Source organism: Bacillus rossius, chromosome 2, assembly GCF_032445375.1.
Source record: "Bacillus rossius redtenbacheri isolate Brsri chromosome 2, Brsri_v3, whole genome shotgun sequence".
Taxonomy (NCBI): Eukaryota; Metazoa; Arthropoda; class Insecta; order Phasmatodea; family Bacillidae; genus Bacillus; species Bacillus rossius.
In genome coordinates, this window is record NC_086331.1 from 3,385,056 (window position 1) to 3,411,412 (window position 26,357).

Consider the following 26,357-nt stretch of genomic DNA (forward strand, 5'->3'; position numbering starts at 1 on the left):
TTCTGACAGAAAAAATAATTCATCGCTGAACAACAATTATTATTTTACAGCAGACTGTCACTATTAATAACAAGACATTACATAAATGTATGTGCTATTCTCAAAGAAGCCAAATTTGTTAATTTTTATAATATAAAATTTGGTAAGAAAATAATTAAAAACCAAGATGGCATTTTGCAACTACATTTCCTTATTAATAAAAAAGTTGATATTATCACATCATGTTCTTGATTAAACACAAGAATAAAAGTGTTCGTAAACATTCCCATCCAAATTTTACTTTACAAAATGTAATGATTCATGTACTTACACTTTTAAAAAATATTCATTACACTGTTGTATCTAAAGCTTGTATGCTCTAAGCCGTTTATCTGGCAACAGAGCATGAAAAAACAAGGAAAGTGTTGATGGCAGAAATCGTGTATTGGAAGAAGAGAGTATTACTGTTCTGCCGCGCACCGCTCTTTGCCGCCTAAACGCGCGGCAACACATCAGTACACGCCTGCAGGCGGACTGCCTACACGAAGCATTCCACAGGCGCTATCTGTTTCGACATCCCCGTCACTCAACATTGTGTAGTTTTCATTAGTAGTTCCACATGTTTTTTTTCTTAAATGAAACCATAGCATGATTAGGAGTTTTGTTTCTCGTCTGGGCATAGGTCATTGGGGGAAACAGGAATACCGCAAGAAAACATCAAACATGTCGGTGCGTGGCAAAGTCTCGCCACGAATCACGCAGGATCGTTCCGCTGCTAACCGAACCTGGTTAGTCTTAGAGAAGAGTGGCACTGTTATCTAACCACTCATTATAATAATGCATTTAAGTGAACTATTTTTGGTGGTTAACTTTGAAGGTGATTAATGATAAATCTCTAAAACGGCCACTGAAATTAAATAATTGTAATTTTTAGAACCAAGTAAATCTTTCACTGCCAAGCACATAAAAATTCAAAATTTGTTAATGGCTTCAGATTTGTCCGTGTGATATTAATTCCCTACATGTTTTATGTGACATTTTAAAACTTTTATAACTTACACTTTCTATAGCGTTAAACTTCGTTCTTGCCAATAAGGTAGAGAAATTCGATAAATTATAAAAAATTAAGCATGTATTTTTAATACAGTGCCAAAGTATAACGGACCACAATATTTACAAGATCAAATACCTGAAGAATATCAACATTTAATTCCTTCTCTATAAATGTAATGTTCGAAATAAATTTTACTTTGTTAAATTTGTATTTTAATCCATTTTGAACTTTGGAAGGTTACGTTGTGCAAAGACTATTCCAGAGAATATTATTTAAAATGAGAAGAAATTATGAGAAAGCACCACAGACGTACATACATTTGTTCAAGGTTTGCCCAGTACAAAAAGAATTCGGAGTATTTTGTTATTATATCATGTTGGAATATCCCCACCTCAAATACAGTGACACACTTTCGTCTGAAAAATCATGTTTGTGAACTGGTTCATTGTTTTAAAATTCGGGAAAGTCTATTGTGTTTTGAATAAACGAGGTTACTTTATGTGATTTCGTTAGCGCAGCTTTATTTTAAATAGCAACTCGCTTCTATGTTGGGATTAATCAGCGCTTTTTTTAACTGAAGGTTTAAAGAGAATGTAAACTATCTGGTCACACATAGTTTCTATTGTTCATACCAACTTAAATACATACGCATATTTCATAATGTTTTATTTGAGGGTTTTTGAGTGCTGAAACGTCACACGTGATTTCACGTTCGGCAATAAAACGTGGATTTCTGGCAGAGTATCAATGACAAACAAAAATTATTAATTTCAAACAAATCAGCTGGTTGATACAGTAATTTATAAATTTTCTAACTGTATCCAAACATATATTAGTAAGGTCAACCAATTTTTTTTCCGTATGTAAGCATTGAGTCGACACTTCAAAACTTCGTAGTTCACATGAATTATAAAAAATCTGTCAAATTGAGCTTGTTTGCCTGTAAGTGTGTATTGTAAGGTTGTGCATAATTTCACTGTCGCAATAGAGCTTAAGATAGTATCTTACTATAAACTAGTAAATACCAACTGGTATTTCAAATATTTTAACAAATACAGTTAAGTTACCCTGAAATATTTAATTTTAATCACAAGATGTTAATGTGAATGTAAAAAAATGAGTAATGGTTGTCCTACATTACCGAAAATGTTTTCTGCGTATTTGCACTCAAATATATACCTGTAATTTGACAAAGATTCATGGTGTATGACGAAGTATGTTTCAAGATTTAATAAAAAAAAATTTGGGACCTGAAAACTTACGTTCTGCTTTGTTTACATATTGGACTACAAGCAATTATAAAATTTATTGTGCCGTGATTATTTCGCGTATTCATTTTACTTCAGGCTGGACTCAACTTACCTATGCATAGTCAAGCCTTTAAAGAATTCTCATTGGTCGATAACAAGGTCGCATCTTTTTTTCTTGCGGGTTACTCATGTCTGAGTAACAACTTCTTCTCCTTGCTTATAACTGGCTCAAGGTGTGAAGCACTGTGGTGCAATCAGAAACACGAAGCAGCGGTATGTGTGCTTTAAGCCTACTTTCATGCTTCGTTAATCCACGAAATAATCGCGGCACTTTTCATCGTCCCTCGTGTTATTCGATCTGCCCTGAACTGCAATAAGCAAAAAATAAATAAATGAAAACGTGTGATCCATTGGTAGAGACCGGAAAAAATTCTTGGAAAAACTATAATTGAAATACACACACCTTTGAGCCACTTGTTATATTGGTTCACTGTTTGTCTGGCGAGCTCTGGATCGACAAGAGACACTCTCGACCAATCACAGACAACCCAGTTGGGACAGCTCACAAACCAGCGCAGTGAAGTTAATGCTCATCTAGACCTGAAGGTCGTTGAACCCGCGAATTTTCCCAGTTCCCTATCCATAGAGACCTGCAAAATTCGCGGGTTCGATGGCCTTCAGGATAGACTGCACATACCCCTGTACACTCGGGAAAATAACGCAAGTTCATTGGCTGCTGACTTGTAAGTCGTCTCAGCTGGTTTGTCTGTGATTCGATCCTTCTTAGGTTAAGCGTTTATAACTGGTTGAGATTCGTCCAGATGAACAGTAAGCCAATAGCAAAATTATCTAAGAGGTATATGTGTTTGAATTCTAGCCTATCACCGAATGAATCCGCGAATTTTGCAGGTCTCTACGCTACCCATAAGTGTTCCACCAGATCAGACAGGACGATGGGGCAGTAGCCACCAACAAATCACACGGTCGTGGTTTTGAAGAGTAACAAGGATTTCCCGTGTGTGTTCAACGCTGTATCGCAAGTGTTTCGGAAGTGTGGCACGTGCGTGTTTTGTTCCAGGATGATGGCATAATGGACCATGAAACGGACGGAGACGGCGCCATCAACCTGTCGACTTCGCAGCGACCCTCCGCCGCCACCACCCCCAACGGCAACGTCGACTACGACGACCAAGAGACGGTAACTCTCCCTCCCCGCCCTGCATGCCTCGCACGCCACTCGGCGCCCTCCGCGAGTGGTTGGGACACTCAGGACGGAGTTCCTCCGGGTTGCCCCAGACTCTCTCTGTACAACCTCCTCCAACACCTCCGGGCGTATCCTTCTTCCTGTGGCTAGGGGCAGGTGTTTTTGACGTCACAACGTCTAATAAATCGATGAACGCCGGCTGCACGCACGAAAAAGTGTCCCGTTACGCACATTGTCCCGTTTAGCTCATTATTCCGTTACGCTCATTATTCCGTTACGCTGTGTCCCGTTACGCTCATTGTTCCGTTACGCTGTCGGCGTGATACATATAATTGATGATAGATATTTGATTACAGTTTATTTATATGAAAACGTGTTCATAATTATATTTAAACTTTATAGCTAAACGCCAGTTTTTAAAATTAATTGCAAGTCATCTACACGTGAACTGTTTCGTCGACTGTTTATAAAGAGAAGTGAAAAGTTAATGTGGTTTTCATTGCTTATTACAACAACAATTTCGGCAATAAATATTAATTATTCTTGCATTTTTAAAATCTGATTACTAGTATAATTTCAAGTATTTATTCTTTTATTATTAAAATTAAAATGATTCAATTTTATTCATAAAAGTATGTAATCATTTCATCAATGTTTTCTTATGACGTTGTCACGTTAAACTATCGTCCGTAAACCGAATATACAGACAACCAATTGTTTTACGCGTATTAATCTGATCGCTCGTTAGACTGCAAAACGTTATGTCCGAGTTAGCGATTGTTTCCTTGCGATTGGCTGCCGTCTGCGAGAGAAGCCATCGCCCTGTTTGGCCGGGCCAGTCAGGACGTGTTGGCTTCCGCAATGAACGACTGTGATTTGTGGGCCGACAGTAAACATGCAACGGAAATAAACTAAACCAGTCACGGAACACAGACTATGCTACAGTGTTTTAACACAAAGCTGGTCTTTTCGCGAAAAATACATGATCCTACCTATGGCTTTTGCTTGCCCTAACGGGGTCGTACCTACACAGCAGAGAATATTGTTTGCTGATCAATCTGTATGTCGTAGAGAAAAGAAGAAAAAAAAAGGACGAAGAAAGTTTAATGAGCAAACAAAAAAAACAGACCTAAATCTGCCTCCGTCAAATGTTAAATTATAGGTATACAAAACAGATAATCCCGCGGGAGGAAGTAAAACGATATCACAGCGCAGTCGAACACAACGGGCTGACAACAACGAGACGAGGTGGACTGTCTGTGCCTGATGACGGGAATAGATCTCTTTTCCCGAAACGTCGAAACTGTTTTGTCTTGGTTGGCCTACTGTGTTCTTCTGTGCTGTCACCATTTTTTTTGTCAGAATACATATTTTATTCCATCGCTGATTATTAGAGCCACGGAAATTTCGCGGATTCATTTAGTCGCAAGCTAGAATGCAAACCTCCACACTGCCGCACTGTGTTCATGATTGGACCGCAGTTATCTGGACACGCCCCTCTACGACCGTGAGCCAACGATGTCCAGCTAGGAGAGAAGTAAGCGAATCAGGTAGTGCCAAATAACAAGGATAAAAATGTTCTCGCTAAGAAATCAACCAATGGGAAAGGCCAGAGGAATCCGCGAAATTTCCGGGACTCTACTGATTATGTATGAGCATCGCTATACTGTCGGTTTGTTTTCTGTATTATCTGTTTAATATCACCGTCAGTTTCCTCAGTCTGTCGCGGTGTTTTCCAAGGTTGTTGTTTGTCTGCGATGAATGATTTGTTTGCAACAGTCTTTTCGTCGTCAACTTACTGTGTTTGTCTATGCTGTGTTGTTGTTATAATTTCTTCTACGGAATTCTATGTGTTATTTATACATTTAAAATTTTAGATCGTACTGATTTTAGCTTATTTTCTGTGTGTTTGTATATTCATCGTTCTTTGTCAGTATTTTTTTTTTGGGGGGGGGGGGGGAGGGGTTGTTTCTCCATGGCGTGCAGTGCAAAATAGCAATGCCGTATTACCACAATAATGATTAAATTCAATCTTCGCCGGTGCAAGAATCATTCAGAGAACGTTCAAAAGTGGTGGACTATCAATTGCCTGAGGAATGCATTTTGCGCGGAAATAATCCAAAACTAAGTGTGTATTAAAAACACTGTAGCATTTACTGTGTGTGTCCAAGTTTCGGTTCATTATTTTATTTTTACTTTGAACCTTGTTGAATTTCTGTTATTTGTGATTAGCTGAACTATTAAAAAATTGAAATATATATTATACTTTTTGTATCATTAGCTGCTAAAGTTACATCTATAAACTTTTATGTGCTATGCCTGTTAGGAGTATCAAAAGGAATAAATAACTGAAACTTTGTATGTTTGAAGAGAATGATTGTGGCCACTACGTAACAGTTTTTAGTTTCGTTCACTATTTTTTTTTAAATTTTGGCTAACCAAATTATAGGGATTTTGATAAATTAAATATTTTTTTTGTGAAAGCAATTTAAATCTTATCATGGAGTAGCTAGTAGCATTCTCTTCAAACATAGAGATATTGATTTATATATTGCGTTTTATTCTTTTAACAGACACATCACACTAACGTTAAAAATGTAATTTTTGCAGCTAATCACGCAAAAAGTATAAAGCATTTCCCCCCCGTTTTGTGGTATTTAAGTTCAACAAAAAGTCTACAGATTTAACTGTGTTCTAAGTAAATACAAATCAATGACCTGGAACGTGGCATACACCCTTAATTTTCTTTTTAGTTGCATGTGTATTGTGGTTACACGAATCACATCCATTCTGTGCGGAAGAAAACGTGTCCTTATAGGCCTTGCGGACGGCTGCCAATCACAAGGAAGCGATCGCTAGTGCGGGCAGTTTAATAAGCGACCAGATACATGCCCCTACTCATGAGTGGAGTTTTTTTTTTTTTTTTAATATATTTGGCTTGAGTATTATCAGCAGCGAGGGCGCTGCAGACTAACTCACGCATCAGCACATGTACCTGAGATGTATGATCTGGCCGTGGTCGAAAAACCATCAGTAGGGGCATGCGGATTTCGCGAAAAGATTTCGAGACTAGATGAGCGTTAAAACACCAGAGCATCGCCTGTGTTTCATGATTGGGCGAGTTTCTCCCAGATACATATTGATTGTAACGACACCAATCACAGTGATTTAGCGCGGAAGTAAACGCGTCCTGAGTGGCTCGGTCAAATAAGGCAACGACTTCTCTCGCAGACGGCAGCCAATCACAAGGAAGAAACCACAGGTGCGGGTATACCTTGTTGCAGTCTAATAAGTGTTCAGAACTTTTCGCGAAAAATGCCTGGCCCTAGCCATCAGTATACCGACTGCAGACTTCCAGTCCAAGTGACGCGTAATTCAAGCACAGTGTCTTGCCACTGCGCCAGCTGGCTTCAGGATGGACTCCAAACTCCTCTGCATTTTCGGCCAAACGTCACCAGCAAAGCCGTGTAATTTTCACGAAAAGATTTTGAGACCAGCTCTGTTTTTAAACACTGTGGCATCGTCTGTGTTTAGCGATATGTACACAGAAAAATAAATTATCTGTACTTTTTTTTCAAAAGATTCCTTCGGAAAGCAGTTGCCAAGTAATCGTTTTTAATACCTCAAGAAAGAAATTGTAACTTGATACAACCCATGGCTATGGTTATTATTGCATATATTAAATACGGTTTTCAAGAACATTTCTGAGCATTTCTAACGAAAATTGACAAATAATTCAAGCATAACTTTTTTAAACAATGGACTATTCAAAAATTGGACTTTATTTAATTTTTATGCTTCTTAATTTGAGCGGTTAATACTGGAAAATTATTCAGGGAACTGCTTACTAATAACTTTAACTATTGGAGATATTGGGACAACACTAAGCATAATTGCCAGGGTAAGAATCCGAACCCAGCACTACTACGAACACTATTCTGTAGTGATAAAGTTGATTTCACGTAAATGTACAAATTTACAAATATCTGTAATTTTACACGAGTATTTCTGTTCCATTTACAAAAATGAAATCCCTTAGTGAAGTTTATTTCAGTTGCGTGTCTACTGTTTGCGCACGAACCATAGCCATTCAGTCCAAAATGGCCCGACCGAATATCGCAATGTCTTCTCTATCATACCGTCACTGAAGATGCACAGAGAGCGAGCCAATATCAGCCGATGTCAAAAGGTTAATGCTTAGAAGGCACAGATAATTTCATGGAAGGAATACGTCAAAAAAATATCACAGCACAGATTAACACATTGGGTAGATCTCGACGTGACATTTGCAACAAGAACAGTAAACAGCCTGTTCGTTTCTGTGTTTTCATTGTGGTGTCCAGATTATCTGTTTATTATAATGATTGGGTTCGTCTCTTGTGTCGCTGTGTGGTCCAAGTTGTTTTGTTCTGTACGTACTGTTCTTTCTGCAAACGTCTCTTCGTCGTCATCCCGCTATGTTCGTGTGTGATGCGATATTTTTCTGACTTATTCCTCCAAGGAATTCTCTGTGCCGTCTTTGCATTTAACTTTTGACATCGGCTGATTTTTGGCTTGTTCTGTGTGTGTTTGTGCATTCGTATTTTTTGTCCGTGGCTGTGATTTCTCTATGACATCTAATGTAAACAAGCAATGCCGATTGTCAAAAAAAACAATTCATACCAGTATCCTCATTGAAAATATCATTCAAGAAACGACACACGGCGTTTAAGACGTATGCCGTTTGGTAAAAAATTATCCGACTTCCTTTAACATGTCCAAAATGTGTATTTCAACACTACAACATTCTTAAACTTTCCAAATGATCAAAGATTCCATTAAAGGCGTGAAAACTGAAATTGGTTACACACTTTCCAACAATACAATTCATTATACGGTCACCCTATTAAGGCTCGTCTTCACACCCTTTGTAGGGTGTAAATAATTTTCTACGAATGTTGCACAATTCTTGCATTGAAGTAAATTTTGTAAACAAATATATGTTAAATGTCATGTACTATCTGTAAGAACCCAGGTAAGTGTATGTACTATCTAAGAACCCAGGTAAGTGTATGTACTATCTGTAAGAACCCAGGTAAATGTTAAGTATAATCTGCAAGAGCCCAGGTAAATGATATGTACTATCTGTAAGAACACAGGTAAGCTTTCGTATTAAAAATTTAGCCTGGCTATTGTTGTGGTCACTGACTGAAAGATCATTTCTGCGCTTATATAGCTGTACAATGAATACATGTAATGTAACATTCAAGGTCTCATTTCTGAAATATTTTTTCATGAATGTTCTGAATTATAAAATAAATTAATGATGGTCGGTGAAACTCTCTCACACATTCTACATTTGTTATTTAATTTTCTTGCAGTAACTGTTATTTAAGGCTCATTCATATAAATTTTCATATCTCTTGAATTTTATATATTGTCACAAATGTTGTCACCAGATATTAGCCCAGTGTTATCTAATTGCGGCATGATGTCACACAATGTTCATGATTGTTGTGATCATTTGCGTGACATCTTACAGCTCGAAAACGATGTGTAGAAAATAGCTGGTGAGAAAAAGTGAGATAAAACATCAAAATTAGCCAGGAAGTTACAGAAATAGTATAGTACGTACGTGCTTATACTATTAGTGTACGTTTTATTTTATAATAATTAATCAATATAATTTAAAAAAAAGTTATATCAAATAAATACAATTTTGCATTTTTTATTCGATGAGTAAAAAGCAAGAATAAAATATTAATATGCAATCGCAATCCTGCAAGTATGTATTTAGCAGTAATTATCCTAATTAGTGATTAAAATCAGCTGACTATTACTAAATTGTGTAATCTGCCAATTGCAATTGGAGTAATGAATTATTGGGAATCAGTTTATAGTGGTTGAGAATTCACTGCGAATATGCCACATGCAAATTTAAGTAGAGTTTTCATAAAATATGATATAATTGGTACTAACAGTAAACATAAAATGTATTTTTCAATGTTAAACTAGTACTAAAACAGACTCAGCTACGTATAACATTATTTTTACTGTCTATATTTAGTTAATTCTTTTTGTGTGATACCTGTGCTATCGAGTAAGTATTTTATTACGGGATTAATTGTTTAAATACTACAAAACCCATAAACAAAACAAAAAGTCCAAATAATCTCAATTTCAAGGGAGAAGAGAATTGGCTGTGTGCACTTTTGGCTATGCTGATGACGTGTACCATCACTTATCTGTTGTTTTCAGAAATGGTTTAACTAAGTTTCATCGAAATGACGATATATGTTGCGGCTGCTGGGTAAGTATATAACTACGAAAGCTAGAGAGACAATTGTTTCTTCTCATTAAATGTTGTTAAATTGTGGAAACGGCTCGTAAGATGTAAAGTGAAAATTATAAAAAAAAATTGTTTAAAATTACTTAAATTTTTTTTAGCCTAGATTCTTTTGATTTTTTTTTTTTTTTTTTTGACTGATGAAATGACCCTTTGTAAACTACCAACGAATATTCCGTTATGCATATTGAAAGGTACGCGCAGAAATGAATTGCCAAGTTTTAATTTTGGTAAACCAGATTTTCATGTATGTAACTGCCATAATTTAAAGTTTTCTCCAGCGCAAAATCTTCGATGCTCGCTGAAGCAGAAAATGATCCACAGCAAAACTCTACCCATTTTATTTCATTTCTGCTCAACTGCTTTGGAATCAACACTGCCGTTCGCATTCCCTCGTTTTTCCAGCGAGTGATTTTTTCTTCTTAGGGGCTGATGTCACATCTTCCCTAAGGAAAGCCACAGCCGGTGAGCCTCCAAATCAATATGCGTAATCTAGTCCATATTGTTCTGTAGCCGAAACTTTCCCCTTAAGCAATGGGGTATTATTCGGATTGAATTTCTCTCCTCCCTCTGAATTTACCACTTCCCTCTCCGCGGATTTCATTAATATCATCCATATATATAAGTGTCAAAAAAATTCAATTTCCTGTTTAGTCATTGCACGCGTGGCTTTAATGTAAACTGAGAATGTTGGTTTCACGTCGTGTACAGGCGTGAACTACGACGTTCCGCCAAACTTGCTTTATTGGCGACAGCCTAGCCGGCAACTAACTGTGTGTGCCCTCGAATGACTAGGGCCATGCATATTTCGCGAAAAGATTCCCAGACCAGCTGAAAGTTAAAACACTGTAGCATCGTCTGTGTTTCGTGATTGGGTGAGTTTGTTTCAGGCACATATCGATTGTTACAACACCAATCACAGTCATTCAGCGCGGAAGGAAACGCGTCCTGAGTGGCTCGGTAAAACAAGGCGACGACTTCTCTCGCAGACGCCCGCCAATCGCAAGGAAGAAACCGTTGGTGCGGGTATACCTTGTTGCAGTCTAATAGGCGTTCGGGTTTTTTTTCGCGAACATTTCCTGCCCCTACGAATGACCCCTGTCACTGGTTCACGGGATGTTTGAAACGCCCTGAAGTACTAGAAGCCATGACAAACACGTAAAAATCATGTGTGACCCGAAGTCCAGCAACCAATGAACCGATTACAAACACTTCACTATGCACAATTTTGTAGCATCTAACTTGGCACCAGAATTACAAGTTCGTTTGAATCGACATTATTAATTTATTTTTCAAAATTAATATTTATTTGGGAAAATCGTTTGTGCACGAACGCATTGAAGAACTTTCACAAACGAATTTAGTAAACACGGCCTCAAAAATACAATGCATGTAATGGTATTATAAATTCACCGGTTCTACCAAACTCCAAAGACAAAATTCCAACGCTTTTTTTCAGCGAGGATGTGTTCACGACGTGATGGAAAAAGAAAATATTTCTGATCGGAAAGTCTGTCGCGTCGCGTCGCGTCTCTCTAGCGCTAGTTTACGATTGTGAAGGTGTTTTCAACTACTGCGAATTCTAAGTAGAGCCTGTTTGAGTGCCCCGCCTGCCTTGGCACACACAACGATTAGGACGGGTAATTAGTTCTGTTCCCGCACATTTTTTAAAAAAAAATAGGGTGAAAGTGGCTAAAAGGCGTGTTTTCAGAATAAATTTTAGGCATGAGACACCCGGTTGAAAGAACTCGGGGGACTTTCATTACACCTCCATATTCATTTCTCCAGAAATATAATGTTATGGTTACCACTGAAATCTCCCTGTTGTCCGATGAACGACGAGAAGACACCGCGCCAGAAGCAGTCAAGAAGACACCGCGCCAGAAGCAGACAAGAAGACACCGCGCCAGAAGCAGACAAGAAGACACCGCGCCAGAAGCAGACAAGAAGACACCGCGCCAGAAGCAGACAAGAAGACACCGCGCCAGAAGCAGACAAGAAGACACCGCGCCAGAAGCAGACAAGAAGACACCGCGCCAGAAGCAGACAAGAAGACACCGCGCCAGGAGCAGACAAGAAGACACCGCGCCAGGAGCAGACAAGAAGACGCCGCGCCAGAAGCAGACAAGAAGACACCGCGCCAGAAGCAGACAAGAAGACACCGCGCCAGAAGCAGACAAGAAGACACCGCGCCAGAAGCAGACAAGAAGACACCGCGCCAGAAGCAGACAAGAAGACACCGCGCCAGGAGCAGACAAGAAGACACCGCGCCAGGAGCAGACAAGAAGACGCCGCGCCAGAAGCAGACAAGAAGACACCGCGCCAGAAGCAGACAAGAAGACACCGCGCCAGAAGCAGACAAGAAGACACCGCGCCAGAAGCAGACAAGAAGACGCCGCGCCAGAAGCAGACAAGAAGACACCGCGCCAGAAGCAGACAAGAAGACACCGCGCCAGAAGCAGACAAGAAGACACCGCGCCAGAAGCAGACAAGAAGACACCGCGCCAGGAGCAGACAAGAAGACACCGCGCCAGGAGCAGACAAGAAGACACCGCGCCAGAAGCAGACAAGAAGACACCGCGCTAGAAGCAGACAAGAAGACGCCGCGCCAGAAGCAGACAAGAAGACACCGCGCCAGAAGCAGACAAGAAGACACCGCGCCAGGAGCAGACAAGAAGACACCGCGCCAGAAGCAGACAAGAAGACACCGCGCTAGAAGCAGACAAGAAGACACCGCGCCAGAAGCAGACAAGAAGACACCGCGCCAGGAGCAGACAAGAAGACACCGCGCCAGGAGCAGACAAGAAGACACCGCGCTAGAAGCAGACAAGAAGACGCCGCGCCAGAAGCAGACAAGAAGACGCCGCGCCAGAAGCAGACAAGGAGACACCGCGCCAGAAGCAGACAAGAAGACACCGCGCCAGAAGCAGACAAGAAGACACCGCGCCAGGAGCAGACAAGAAGACACCGCGCCAGGAGCAGACAAGAAGACACCGCGCTAGAAGCAGACAAGAAGACGCCGCGCCAGAAGCAGACAAGAAGACGCCGCGCCAGAAGCAGACAAGGAGACACCGCGCCAGAAGCAGACAAGAAGACACCGCGCCAGAAGCAGACAAGAAGACACCGCGCTAGAAGCAGACAAGAAGACACCGCGCCAGAAGCAGACAAGAAGACACCGCTCTAGAAGCAGACAAGAAGACACCGCGCCAGAAGCAGTCAAGAAGACGCCGCGCCAGAAGCAGACAAGAAGACACCGCGCTAGAAGCAGACAAGAAGACACCGCGCCAGAAGCAGTCAAGAAGACACCGCGCCAGAAGCAGACAAGAAGACACCGCGCTAGAAGCAGACAAGAAGACGCCGCGCCAGAAGCAGACAAGAAGACACCGCGCCAGAAGCAGACAAGAAGACACCGCGCCAGAAGCAGAGAAGAAGACACCGCGCCAGAAGCATCATATATATCATGCCGCCTCACTGACAGATACACCCCTGACTGTGCAGGCGCCTTCACGAGTGTGCTGATGCCAGTGCTGGCTGCAGGGCAGGTCACAGACGACTGTCTCGTCACAGCCTTACATCGCCGTCAGCAGTGCTCATTCCCACCCAGCCGGGCCACCGAAACACCTTCACAGCTCCGGGCGTCAGCACCCCATTTCCAGAGGCCGCATTCCAACACCGGTTTCCTTTCGGGCGAAATTAGTGGTCACCATCTGTCCCCGAGGTAAGGCTGCACAAACGTGTGCGCGTTCAGGTCGCGCGTGATCTGCTCGACTCTGTGTTGGGTGTTCGTCATGGGATCCGGTTACAAAGGTATTTAAGTAAGTACGCGAATTTTGAAGTAATAGATTTTAAGAGCACGTAAACCTGTCCGTGAAAGTTTATCTTTGTGTTTTCAAATTTAAAACCTTAGTTGGCAGCACCGCGAGTAGCGTGGCGACGTCAGAGTGTCGTGGAGAGGCTTCACCGACATTTTTATGCCGAAGGAAAGTTCGAAGTTTGTGTTCCTTTGTCCATGCTTCTTGGATTCGCTGAGGACTACAAGCATATATTCATTCATAGTGACCTGCAAAATTCGCTGATTCTTTCGGTGATAGGCTAGAATTCAAACACATATACCACTTAGATAATTTTGCTATTGGCTTACTGTTCATCTGGACGAATCTCAACCATTTATAAACCCTCAACCAAAGAAGGATCGAATCACAGACAAACCAGCTGAGACGACTTAACAAGTCGGCAGCCAATGAACTTGCGTTATTTGCCCGAGTGTACAGGGGTATGTGCAGTCTATCCTGAAGGCCATCGAAACCGCGAATTTGGCAGGTCTCTACTAATCATTCATTCGAAGCAAGAGCTCGCACTGCTTCCAGCCGTCACGCACGTTAATGCAATTGCAATGCAACTGCTGCTGCAGTTGGACGTCTGGCGAGTGGAGGCCGGCGGAGTTGGAAACTTGGCCCAAGACGGTGGCGACGAGAGATCCCCGGGTGCATAATTGACCCGGAGGGGAGGTGCTCGGCGCCTGGAAACCGCGCCGATGAATTAGCCAGGCCGGGTCTCCTTCGGGCAGCGGGTCTGCTCTCGCGTGCATTATGCAGCGGCGGCGCGCGGGGCTGGCGAGACAATCGGCGGCCGGGCCGCCTCGCGAACAAAGCTTCGCCGCCGGACGTCAATAATGCAAGTCGCGGAGATTGGCGATGGCTGGGGTGACGCCCCTTCGAAGCCGTTCCGTCGGCCCACGCAGCCCGCGTCTTAATTGAAACGGTTACCCCCTCCTCCCGCCACCCCCCCTCCCCCCACATCTCCCCCGCCGCCAGATGGCCCGCGCGTAAAAAGAACCGGCGAGAGATAATCCTTGTATTTTTCTGTATGACGTTTGTTACTCCCGACAATAAAGTTTAGACGGAAGGAATTCTACGGAAAGAAGTCTCAAGAAGGGAATTGGTTAAAAAAAAAAAAGTGGATTGTAACGGGAAGGAGAGAAAAAAAAGGGGGAAGGTTTTCCTCGAGTAGCAGGCAAACATCGACTCTGACACTTTTTAACCCCCCACCCGGCCATTTTTTTACCTCCCCTACTTTCTTTTTATTCCCTTTTTTTTCTTACTTCGGCTATTTTCCAAACTCATATTAAGTTTCGAGGGTTTCATTAATGATAGATGTCTTCGATGAACTTTTCCAAAAATTAAGATATTTGCACGCTGTTATAATTAGAAATGAAGCTAATTTTTCATCTTTTGTTTTCAGCAGTTTTCTTCTCGCCTGTAATTAGAGGGTGACAAATGCCGCGCGCACTCTCGGCAGGTGGAGAGTGACGAGAGAGTTTTACCCCCTCCCCCCCCCCCCTACCCGCACTTCTCAGACCCTTCGCCGAGTATTAAAAAGTGCTTTTAAAGATAATTTGATGCGAACTGGTGACCCCTTCACCCCCCGCCGGGCAGCTCCCGCGCCCTTATTTGTCATATTCCCTGGAGCCGGGACCAATCACAGCCTCTCGCCGGGGCCTACGCACCCCCCCTCCCCTCTCCCGCTGAGCTGTGATCGCTAATTCACTCTCGCAGCGCGCCCCCTAGCCGCTAATTGCGGCGATACGTTATGCCAGCAACCCCGGGTCTCCGGACCCGTAGCGCCAGCCTTCCACGCCGGCACGTCTTTCTCCAGTTCCTCTGCTTCTTCGACTCCGACATGCCCTTCGGTAGGCCACGCAAATCACAAGCCAACTGAAACCCAGTTGGGAGCGCCAGGGGAGGTTCCAGAAAACACCACGCCTTGACGCCGGGCCTGTGAACCCAAGCTGACACCAACACTCACACTCCAGCACTAACAACCACACTCTCACGCAGCTGTTGTCAACCTCTAAGCTGACGAGCTCGACACAGTATTTGCTCCAGGCGCGCTAGTTCCGAGCAGCCGGCGGATATGTGCTGTACTTGTTCTTACCTCGGTGAAAACACACTCGAGTTTTAATAATCTTGGGGGGGGGGGAACTACTGGGTTCGAAAGGGATAGCCCAATTAGGTTTTCAATGACAGTTTTATTAGTTACTAACATTAACATTAATAATAAATAATTGTTCTTAAAGATTCCTAACCACTGATTACTCGCACTTAGAAATGTTTATAGTCAAGTCACTCAGCGTCTGCCAAGTTCGACAGTCCGCACTCCTCACGGGACTTTGTCGCCTCGAAAACTCCGTCGCCCGAAAAACCGTCGCGGATCCCGGCGTCGCGGCTTTAGTACCTCAGGGGCGCCGTTCTCGAACCGACGAGAGCAGCTGTGACGTGTCGCGTCATCCCGGGCCGGCCCGACGCCCGAACAGTCGAGAAGGGCGTCGCTCGCCCACGCCACTCCACGCGGCGGCCCGCGGAATTCTCAAGGCCGCTCAGCGTCAGATAACGGCGCCGAGGCAGGACGATGCGCGTGGTGCCGGGGGGGGGGGGTTTTATCGACGACCCTTGTAATCCGGTCAGGCACGCTCGGCATGTCTTGCGTCAGTGGACGGCACGTGGCACGGAGTGTGACGTCAGTGGTCTGGTATGTCTTGCGTCAGTGTACGGCACGTGTGACGGCGCGTGACTCAAATGGCCGCAGGCAAACGCCAGCCATCTCCAAAACAGGCGCGTTTCGCAGTCCTGTTTGCGTTTGTAACAGTATGTAGAGTGTCCCTCAGACATTCTCTGGTTATCTAATTGCTATATTTGAAATGCGCCGATTATGTCCTCGTAGGTAGATACCTTTCTTGAATTTACCATGGATATCATAACAACGTGGCCTTTAACTAGGATATCTTTGACTATTTATTGAAAACTTATGAGCATTATATAAGTTTATCCACTAAGGCTGTTTGAGATATTAACTTGCGTAGAAATAAAAATACTGATAACTAAACTATATTTTTTGCGAAAATTGATAATTTATATCTGCAATTAATAATATTGATTGCTCTGAATTATATTGAGTTAAGAATGTAACGAAAATATATGACCTTAGAGTGATTTTGGATTTAAAACTACTTTTTCATCACTATTTTGACAGTCCTATTAGTAAAACATCCGTGATTAGGTACATTACTAAATTTGCTAAAGTAAGTGATTCTCTATTGTGTCTCTTTTTTGCCCTGATAAGATCAAAATAAGATTATGGTTCTGTAGTTTGGAACTCAATCACGGAAACAGACTCCAAGCGTTTAGGAAGAATACAAAATAAATTAAAATTTTGAGAGATGGCCTTCAAAAGATGCACAGTTTAACCATCATGAAATGTTACAAAATTATAAACATTGCTCTCTTACAGCTAGACGTATTTCCCCGGATGCGTACTTTATCATAAGGATTTATTTTCAATATATGACTGTATAGAGGTGAAAGCACATACGTCGCTGAAAGTTCCAGCGTACAGCGACAAAAACAATAACATATTCATCTCACCGTGGTCATATAAATTGCTTATGCGTAGAGCCAAGTTTTTATGATGTTATGGAAACGCAAACTTCGTCATTAAAAATAGTGGATTTCGTCTTTATCGTCATTAAAAATTTTAACATATGTAATAATGATAATCAAACATAATTACTTTGGTCAACTGATTCAAAAATCCGTGGTAAGATACTTAAAATGTGTACACTAAACAATACCACATATTTTGATGAGAGTAAGTTAAAAATATCTGCAACTAAATAATTCAATAATAAAAAAAATCAATATGTTATGAAAAACACTAAAATCGTTAAACATATACAGAAACTTGATACGTTTTCTTCTGATGTTTCTTTTCAAGCCTTTTACCCTTGTGTGTACGGTATCAGCCATAGACTGCTTTCAACTTTACTTACTTTTCTTTGGAAACACAGTACACAAAAACTAATGTTTTTACTTAGTACATAACATTTGAGGTTTTTTAAATATATAAAACCCTAAAGTACAGATTTTTGAAATGAATCTTACATTTTAATAGCTGTAATGAGGTAAATGAGGTGAATTTCGGTGCATTTCAGTGTTATCCATTTCGTTGTTCGGCGTCTGTTATTTGGGTTGCCTATATATCGCTATTCACCACATAATCTGGCCTCTACTTATGCGTCATGTTGCTTGTGCCAATAATTGTAGTAAATCTATAGATAATTTTGGTAATTACTCATAAAAGAAGTGTTACTGATTTAGTAGAGTAGCAAGTGTATTTTCTCTGTTTTTCGACCCAGAGGAAAATGTGCAGCAAGCAAGGCGGACGGGTGACCTCGGAGGGGACAAAGGGCGTAACTGGGGCTTGCTCGGGCGGTCTAGCTGAGCCATGTTCCATCAGCCCTTAGTGCAGTCTTAGTCGTTGAGATATTATGAAATCTGACTGGAAAAAATCCGCGGTTACAGTGACCTCTAGGTTAGACTCCACAATCATCTACATGCTCAGGCAAATGCCAACATTTTCATTGGCTACTGACTTGTGAGACCTATCAGCTGGGATGCTTCCTATTAGAGACTTCCATCGCTTAAAGGTTTTTCATTGGCTCAGACTCCTTCAGATAAACTGTGAGCCGATCCCAGGAGCAACATCAAAGTACATGTGTTTGGATTCTTGCATATCGCGAAATGAATTCGCGAAATTTTCCGTTATTTACTTACAAGTTTATGTATTTTGGAGGCGAATTTAACTGTGAAGTCCTTTGTGTATCATATAAATTATAGTAGTAGAACTTTTTATTTATCATTTTATTCTAACATTTTTCTTTTTTCAGAGTTTTTTTTTATTTTTCCTTGAATATGCTCGTCCACCCTTAACATTTTATTTATTTTTTCTTATTTCTTTTCAAAATTCATGTTGTTTGTATTTTTTTATGTTTGAATTGTGCAAGTCTATTTTGGAATTCGCTTGTTAGCTTAGTCGTTTATACAAACGACAGCTTGCTGAATTAAACAAATGAGTGGTGTGTGTGAGGTAAACATTAGAAATGTATATGAATGTGCGTTCACAAAAATACACATAAGAAAATCTCCCAGTAATATTTTAGTAATGCAGCAAGTAAACAATTTTTATTTTGGACACGTATATTTAGTTGCTGACTGGGTTATAAATCTACTTTTTGTCTATTTTGCTGTAGAAGTCCACTCTGCATTAGAAATAAATGAAGCGTCCTCACATGATGAAAATTCGAATGAAAATATGTTAAATATGTTACACTTTATTATAGTAATTTATAGCATCATGTCGGGTGACTACCTTTCAATGATTTTGCAGTAATTTTTATTAACGTACCTGACGAAACGACTTATTAGCAAAATTTGAAGTTTCTGTGATTTCAATTACAAGGAAATTCGCCAGAAAATTAAGTGTAGTATTGTCTTAAAGATTTACTGAATAATGTGTTATTTAGCTTTTAAAAACTTTTTGTCGCTCTCAAACAAGACCACCTTGCTTGAACTTAGATGTTGTCTCATCATTTAATTGTTCAGTTACACCTGGACATTTTTGTCACTGTTGCATGGTTCGTGTCCGATGATTTGCAAATGTTTGTTCGGAGGTATCATCGACAATCTACACTTGCTCCGAGAAGCAGACACAAAGCGGGCGTGTGATGTACGCAGTGCGAGGCGGTCAAGTCGGCCTTGGTGGCGTCAGGCGCGACATCGTGTCAGTTATTAGCCTTCCAGCGGCGACTGGCATAATGGCCGGCCCGGGGAAGGGGAGGGGGAGCAGCGCAGATGAATAATAATTGTCCACGTGTCGGCGGGCTGGAGCGGAGTGGCGGAGTGGCGGAGTGTTGAGTACACACGAGAGCGGTCTGCTGAAGTTGTCCGCGATGTGTACTCAACTCGGCGTCCTTCCCTCCTGCGCTGTCTTTGTCCGCCCTCGCCTCGCGCGAAGGCCCGGTCAGCCCCCCCCCCCCCCCCCAACACACCCCTCCACAACACACACTTTACTTGCTTTGTTTCCCCGCGTCCGAAAAATGTATCCAATTTTCTTTGTTTATGCAAGAGCCAAGCTATGTTGTTCTCCTTGGCGGGGTTTTCTGCCCCTACCCCCCCCCCCTCCACCCCCCACAACTAGCAGACTCGCTCGGGGTAGCCGGCGAACGGCGTGAGGGGGAGGGCGGGTACCAAATTGAATTTGGGACTCAGTGGTTGTTTAGATTCCCGCTTGGTTGTTTAGTTTAGCCGAACAAAGAAAACAGCCCCACGTGTTTATTCTGGCTTGGAATAGTAGGAGGGTTTGTAGGGGGAGGGGGGTGTGGGGGGAGGGGCTGAGGTGCACGCCATCTCCCTTCGCGGCGTTGCCACTTTTGGCTCCACGCATCGGCCAACGCTGCCTTTCAGACAACTGCGCTTCCTCCTCTTCGACCCGCTCGCAAATAAAAGAAAACAATACAGAAATTACGTTTTTCTCGTGGACCGAGTTCGCGTGAGCGAGTGTCTGGTTGGTTGTTGGCTTGGGGGGGGGGGGGGGTTTCTCTTCTGCGTTTGTCGATACGGTTTCCTCAGACCTTTCCGTTCCCTCGAGTTCATCACTTTCTTGTATTTATTTCATCTCGTTGACATGGAACTCGTAACTAGAGACCTGCCAGTTTTACAGTATAAATTGACGAGAGTACAGCGCTTCCACAAGTTGGTACACATAATTGACCATTGTCGTTTAATATTCTAAGCCATTAATGGCTTTAACCTATAAGCCAATGAGAAGCACCTTTATAAAAACAGCTGACCAAGTCACGTGCAACCCACAGAGGAGGTGGAATATCGGAAGCCAATGGACTCGTGGATTTGGTTGATCCTGCACGGTGGGGCCATTCGGGACTCGTTTGCTTCCGCACTGGGTGGCTGTGATTGGTGCGCCGACAGTAGACATGCACCTGGAATAAACCCAGCCAACCACGAAACACAGAAAATACTATACAGTTTTAGCACACAGCTGGTCGGAAAATCTTTTCGCTAAAATGACATGGCCCTACTTTTCGCTTATTACATGACTCCACGTGGTGTACAAATGCTTGAAGTCCAGTCTGACAGGACATTCTTGGAAGTACAAGTGATCTGAGTCCAGTCTGGCAGGACATTCTTGCATGGACGTGCTGTACAGGTGCTTGGAGTCCAGTCTGGCAGGACATTCTTGCACGAACGTGCTGTACAGGTGCTTGAAGTCCAGTCTGGCAGGACGTTCTTGCATGAACGTGCTGTACAGGTGCTTGGAGTCCAGTCTGGCAGGACGTTCTTGCAAGTACAAGTGATCTGAGTCCAGTCTGGCAGGACATTCTTGCATGAACGTGCTGTACAGGTGCTTGGAGTCCAGTCTGGCAGGACGTTCTTGCATGAACGTGCTGTACAGGTGCTTGGAGTCCAGTCTGGCAGGACGTTCTTGCAAGTACAAGTGATCTGAGTCCAGTCTGGCAGGACATTCTTGCATGAACGTGCTGTACAGGTGCTTGGAGTCCAGTCTGGCAGGACATTCTTGCACGAACGTGCTGTACAGGTGCTTGGAGTCCAGTCTGGCAGGACGTTCTTGCATGAACGTGCTATACAGGTGCTTGGAGTCCAGTCTGGCAGGACATTCTTGCACGAACGTGCTGTACAGGTGCTTGGAGTCCAGTCTGGCAGGACGTTCTTGCATGAACGTGCTGTACAGGTGCTTGGAGTCCAGTCTGGCAGGACATTTTTGCACGAACGTGCTGTACAGGTGCTTGGAGTCCAGTCTGGCAGGACGTTCTTGCACGGACGTGCTGTACAGGTGCTTGGAGTCCAGTCTGGCAGGACGTTCTTGCAAGTACAAGTGATCTGAATCCAGTCTGGCAGGACATTCTTGCATGGACGTGCTGTACAGGTGCTTGGAGTCCAGTCTGGCAGGACGTTCTTGCAAGTACAAGTGATCTGAGTCCAGTCTGGCAGGACATTCTTGCATGGACGTGCTGTACAGGTGCTTGGAGTCCAGTCTGGCAGGACGTTCTTGCATGAACGTGCTGTACAGGTGCTTGGAGTCCAGTCTGGCAGGACGTTCTTGCATGAACGTGCTGTAAAGGTGCTTGGAGTCCAGTCTGGCAGGACGTTCTTGCATGAACGTGCTGTACAGGTGCTTGGAGTCCAGTCTGGCAGGACGTTCTTGCAAGTACAAGTGATCTGAGTCCAGTCTGGCAGGACATTCTTGCATGAACGTGCTGTACAGGTGCTTGGAGTCCAGTCTGGCAGGACGTTCTTGCATGAACGTGCTGTACAGGTGCTTGGAGTCCAGTCTGGCAGGACGTTCTTGCAAGTACAAGTGATCTGAGTCCAGTCTGGCAGGACATTCTTGCATGAACGTGCTGTACAGGTGCTTGGAGTCCAATCTGGCAGGACATTCTTGCACGAACGTGCTGTACAGGTGCTTGGAGTCCAGTCTGGCAGGACGTTCTTGCATGAACGTGCTGAACAGGTGCTTGGAGTCCAGTCTGGCAGGACATTCTTGCATGGACGTGCTGTACAGGTGCTTGGAGTCCAGTCTGGCAGGACGTTCTTGCATGAACGTGCTGTACAGGTGCTTGGAGTCCAGTCTGGCAGGACATTCTTGCACGAACGTGCTGTACAGGTGCTTGGAGTCCAGTCTGGCAGGACGTTCTTGCATGAACGTGCTGTACAGGTGCTTGGAGTCCAGTCTGGCAGGACATTCTTGCACGAACGTGCTGTACAGGTGCTTGGAGTCCAGTCTGGCAGGACGTTCTTGCATGAACGTGCTGTACAGGTGCTTGGAGTCCAGTCTGGCAGGACATTCTTGCACGAACGTGCTGTACAGGTGCTTGGAGTCCAGTCTGGCAGGACGTTCTTGCATGAACGTGCTGTACAGGTGCTTGGAGTCCAGTCTGGCAGGACGTTCTTGCATGGACGTGCTGTACAGGTGCTTGGAGTCCAGTCTGGCAGGACATTCTTGCACGAACGTGCTGTACAGGTGCTTGGAGTCCAGTCTGGCAGGACGTTCTTGCATGAACGTGCTGTACAGGTGCTTGGAGTCCAGTCTGGCAGGACATTTTTGCACGAACGTGCTGTACAGGTGCTTGGAGTCCAGTCTGGCAGGACGTTCTTGCACGGACGTGCTGTACAGGTGCTTGGAGTCCAGTCTGGCAGGACGTTCTTGCAAGTACAAGTGATCTGAATCCAGTCTGGCAGGACATTCTTGCATGGACGTGCTGTACAGGTGCTTGGAGTCCAGTCTGGCAGGACGTTCTTGCAAGTACAAGTGATCTGAGTCCAGTCTGGCAGGACATTCTTGCATGGACGTGCTGTACAGGTGCTTGGAGTCCAGTCTGGCAGGACGTTCTTGCATGAACGTGCTGTACAGGTGCTTGGAGTCCAGTCTGGCAGGACGTTCTTGCATGAACGTGCTGTAAAGGTGCTTGGAGTCCAGTCTGGCAGGACGTTCTTGCATGAACGTGCTGTACAGGTGCTTGGAGTCCAGTCTGGCAGGACGTTCTTGCAAGTACAAGTGATCTGAGTCCAGTCTGGCAGGACATTCTTGCATGAACGTGCTGTACAGGTGCTTGGAGTCCAGTCTGGCAGGACGTTCTTGCATGAACGTGCTGTACAGGTGCTTGGAGTCCAGTCTGGCAGGACGTTCTTGCAAGTACAAGTGATCTGAGTCCAATCTGGCAGGACATTCTTGTATGGACGTGCTGTACAGGTGCTTGGAGTCCAGTCTTGCAGGACATTCTTGCACGAACGTGCTGTACAGGTGCTTGGAGTCCAGTCTGGCAGGACGTTCTTGCATGAACGTGCTGTACAGGTGCTTGGAGTCCAGTCTTGCAGGACATTCTTGCACGAACGTGCTGTACAGGTGCTTGGAGTCCAGTCTGGCAGGACGTTCTTGCATGAACGTGCTGTACAGGTGCTTGGAGTCCAGTCTGGCAGGACATTCTTGCACGAACGTGCTGTACAGGTGCTTGGAATCCAGTCTGGCAGGACGTTCTTGCATGAACGTGCTGTACAGGTGCTTGGAGTCCAGTCTGGCAGGACATTCTTGCATGAACGTGCTGTACAGGTGCTTGGAGTCCAGTCTGGCAGGACGTTCTTGCATGGACGTGCTGTACAGGTGCTTGGAGTCCAGTCCGGCAGGACGTTCTTGCATGGACGTGCTGTACAGGTGCTTGGAGTCCAGTCCGGCAGGACATTCTTGCACGAACGTGCTGTACAGGTGCTTGGAGTCCAGTCTGGCAGGACATTATTGCATGGACGTGCTGTACAGGTGCTTGGAGTCCAGTCTGGCAGGACATTCTTGCATGGACGTGCTGTACAGGTGCTTGGAGTCCAGTCTGGCAGGGCATTCTTGCACGAACGTGCTGTACAGGTGCTTGGAGTCCAGTCTGGCAGTACATTCTTGCATGGACGTGCTGTACAGGTGCTTGGAGTCCAGTCTGGCAGGACGTTCTTGCATGAACGTGCTGTACAGGTGCTTGGAGTCCAGTCTGGCAGGACATTCTTGCATGGACGTGCTGTACAAGTGCTTGGAGTCCAGTCTGGCAGGACGTTCTTGCATGGACGTGCTGTACAGGTGCTTGGAGTCCAGTCCGGCAGGACGTTCTTGCATGGACGTGCTGTACAGGTGCTTGGAGTCCAGTCCGGCAGGACGTTCTTGCATGAACGTGCTGTACAGGTGCTTGGAGTCCAGTCTGGCAGGACATTATTGCATGGACGTGCTGTACAGGTGCTTGGAGTCCAGTCTGGCAGGACGTTCTTGCATGGACGTGCTGTACAGGTGCTTGGAGTCCAGTCCGGCAGCACAGTGTGCGTGGAGCTTGCAGGTTTCTCCGCGTGGCGCGCGCGTGCAGCGGTTAGCGCTCCCCAGCGACTGTGGAATTGGCTGCGAGGTAAAAAAGAGGGCGAACATAAAAGCCAATACTCATGCGAATGTGCGGTGGGCCCAGGGAGCCTTTGTTAACCTCGCAGGTCTCAGTCGGATCGGCCGTCCCGCCGAGACCGCTTTATTAAAGAGCACGTTAGGGTCGCAGCCACAACACCCTGGAGGCGCTTCTGATTGGTGGCCGGGAGCTGCCGGCTCGAGGCCGGCGTCTGATTGGCCGGCAGCCCTCCGTCGCATTTCTCGCGATAAGATCCACGGACTGGCTGGCTGGTTAAACATTGTTGCGTTGTGCGTGTTTCGTGCCCGGTAGAGTTTCTCTCTGGAGGCACACGAATCACAGCCAATGGGACAAGTCGCTTTACTTGAAGCCGCCCGTCAATCACAAGGATCAATCTCCTGACACGAACATGCTTTTTTTTCAGTCTAATGAGAGGATAATACATGACCCTAACTTTAGAAACGACTGGATAAAAATTCGCTGGGCCAACTACAGTTTTATTTATCACTGGAAATTTAATTTTTCATAAGACATTATCTTGAAACGAGGTATTTAATTTGTGTCAGTTTAGTTTTAGTGCGAGGTATCGTGTGACCGGATCTTATAATGTCGCCTGGACGTGGAATTCTTCCGTTACGGATGAAGGTAATACCAGTGACTAATATTTTTCTATTATTTTATTCTATTGGTAGAGGCATGCATATTTCGCGAAAAGATTCCGAGCCTAGCTGAAAGTCAAAACATTGTAGCACCGTCTGTGTTCCGTGATTGGGTGGGTTTCTTTCAGGTAAATGTCGATTGTCACAACACCAATCACATGAAGTCAGTGCGGAATCAAACGCGTCCTGAGTGGCTCGGTAAAACAAGGCGACGACTTCTCTCGCAGACGGCCGCCAATCACAAGGATGAAACAGCTGGTGCGGGTATACCTTGTTGCAGTCTAATAGACGTTCAGGTTTTTTTTCGCGAAAAATGCCTGCCCCTATCTATTGGTAGAGACCTGAAAAATTAGCGGTTTCATTTCGTGTTTTGCTAAAATTCAAATAATTATACCTTAGTGCTGCTTCTGTCATTGGTTCACTGTTAATCTGGAGGACTGAGGGCCAATTAGAGACCCTCACTCATAGAAGTGTCGAATCACAGGCCACCCAGTCGAGACGACTCACAAGTCAGCAGCCAATGAACAGTTGGCATTTGCCCGAGTGTCTAGAGGATATTGGAGTCCATCCTGAAGGTCATTGAATCCGCGAATTTTTCCTGTCTCTATCTATTGGTAGAGACCGGAAAAGTTGATGATTTCATTTCGTGATGTGTTAAAATCCTAATACTGATTCTGCAATCGGCCCGCATCACAAGTGAAAATCAGAAAATATTAATACGATAAGTCGTCGAGCCACAAGCGATCTAGTCGAGACATCGCTCACGTGATCAGCCAATGAGTAGGGACCGGAAAAATTCGTGCATTCAATGACCTCTAGGATATCCTCCATTATTCTCTGCACATCTCAAGTAAACACGCGTGTTAATTGTGTACTAAATTGTGAGGCGTCTCCACTGGGTAGCTTGTGATTCGACGCTTCTTTGGTCGATAGTCTCTCATTGGCCCAGAGAGCTCCAGTTATACTGCGAGCCAATAGCAGAACCAGCAGAATTGTACACATGTTTGAATTTCAGCCTATCACGTAATGAATCCGCGAATTTTTCCGGTCTCTGCCAATGAGTGACATCTGCACGAGTGTTCAGTTGACTGT

General features: G+C 44.2%; 1 protein-coding gene across 16 annotated transcripts in view; it reads left to right on the top strand.

Moving 5' to 3' along the window:
* The window catches only part of LOC134529035 (forkhead box protein P1-like), a 565,106-nt gene that overhangs the window by 376,006 nt on the left and 162,743 nt on the right, over positions 1–26,357 (top strand). For all 16 annotated transcript variants that reach the window (XM_063362713.1, XM_063362717.1, XM_063362720.1 and 13 more), the window contains exon 3: positions 3,362–3,481. In XM_063362713.1, coding sequence (XP_063218783.1) covers positions 3,362–3,481 — 120 coding nt within the window. The remainder of the gene's footprint in view (positions 1–3,361; positions 3,482–26,357) is intronic.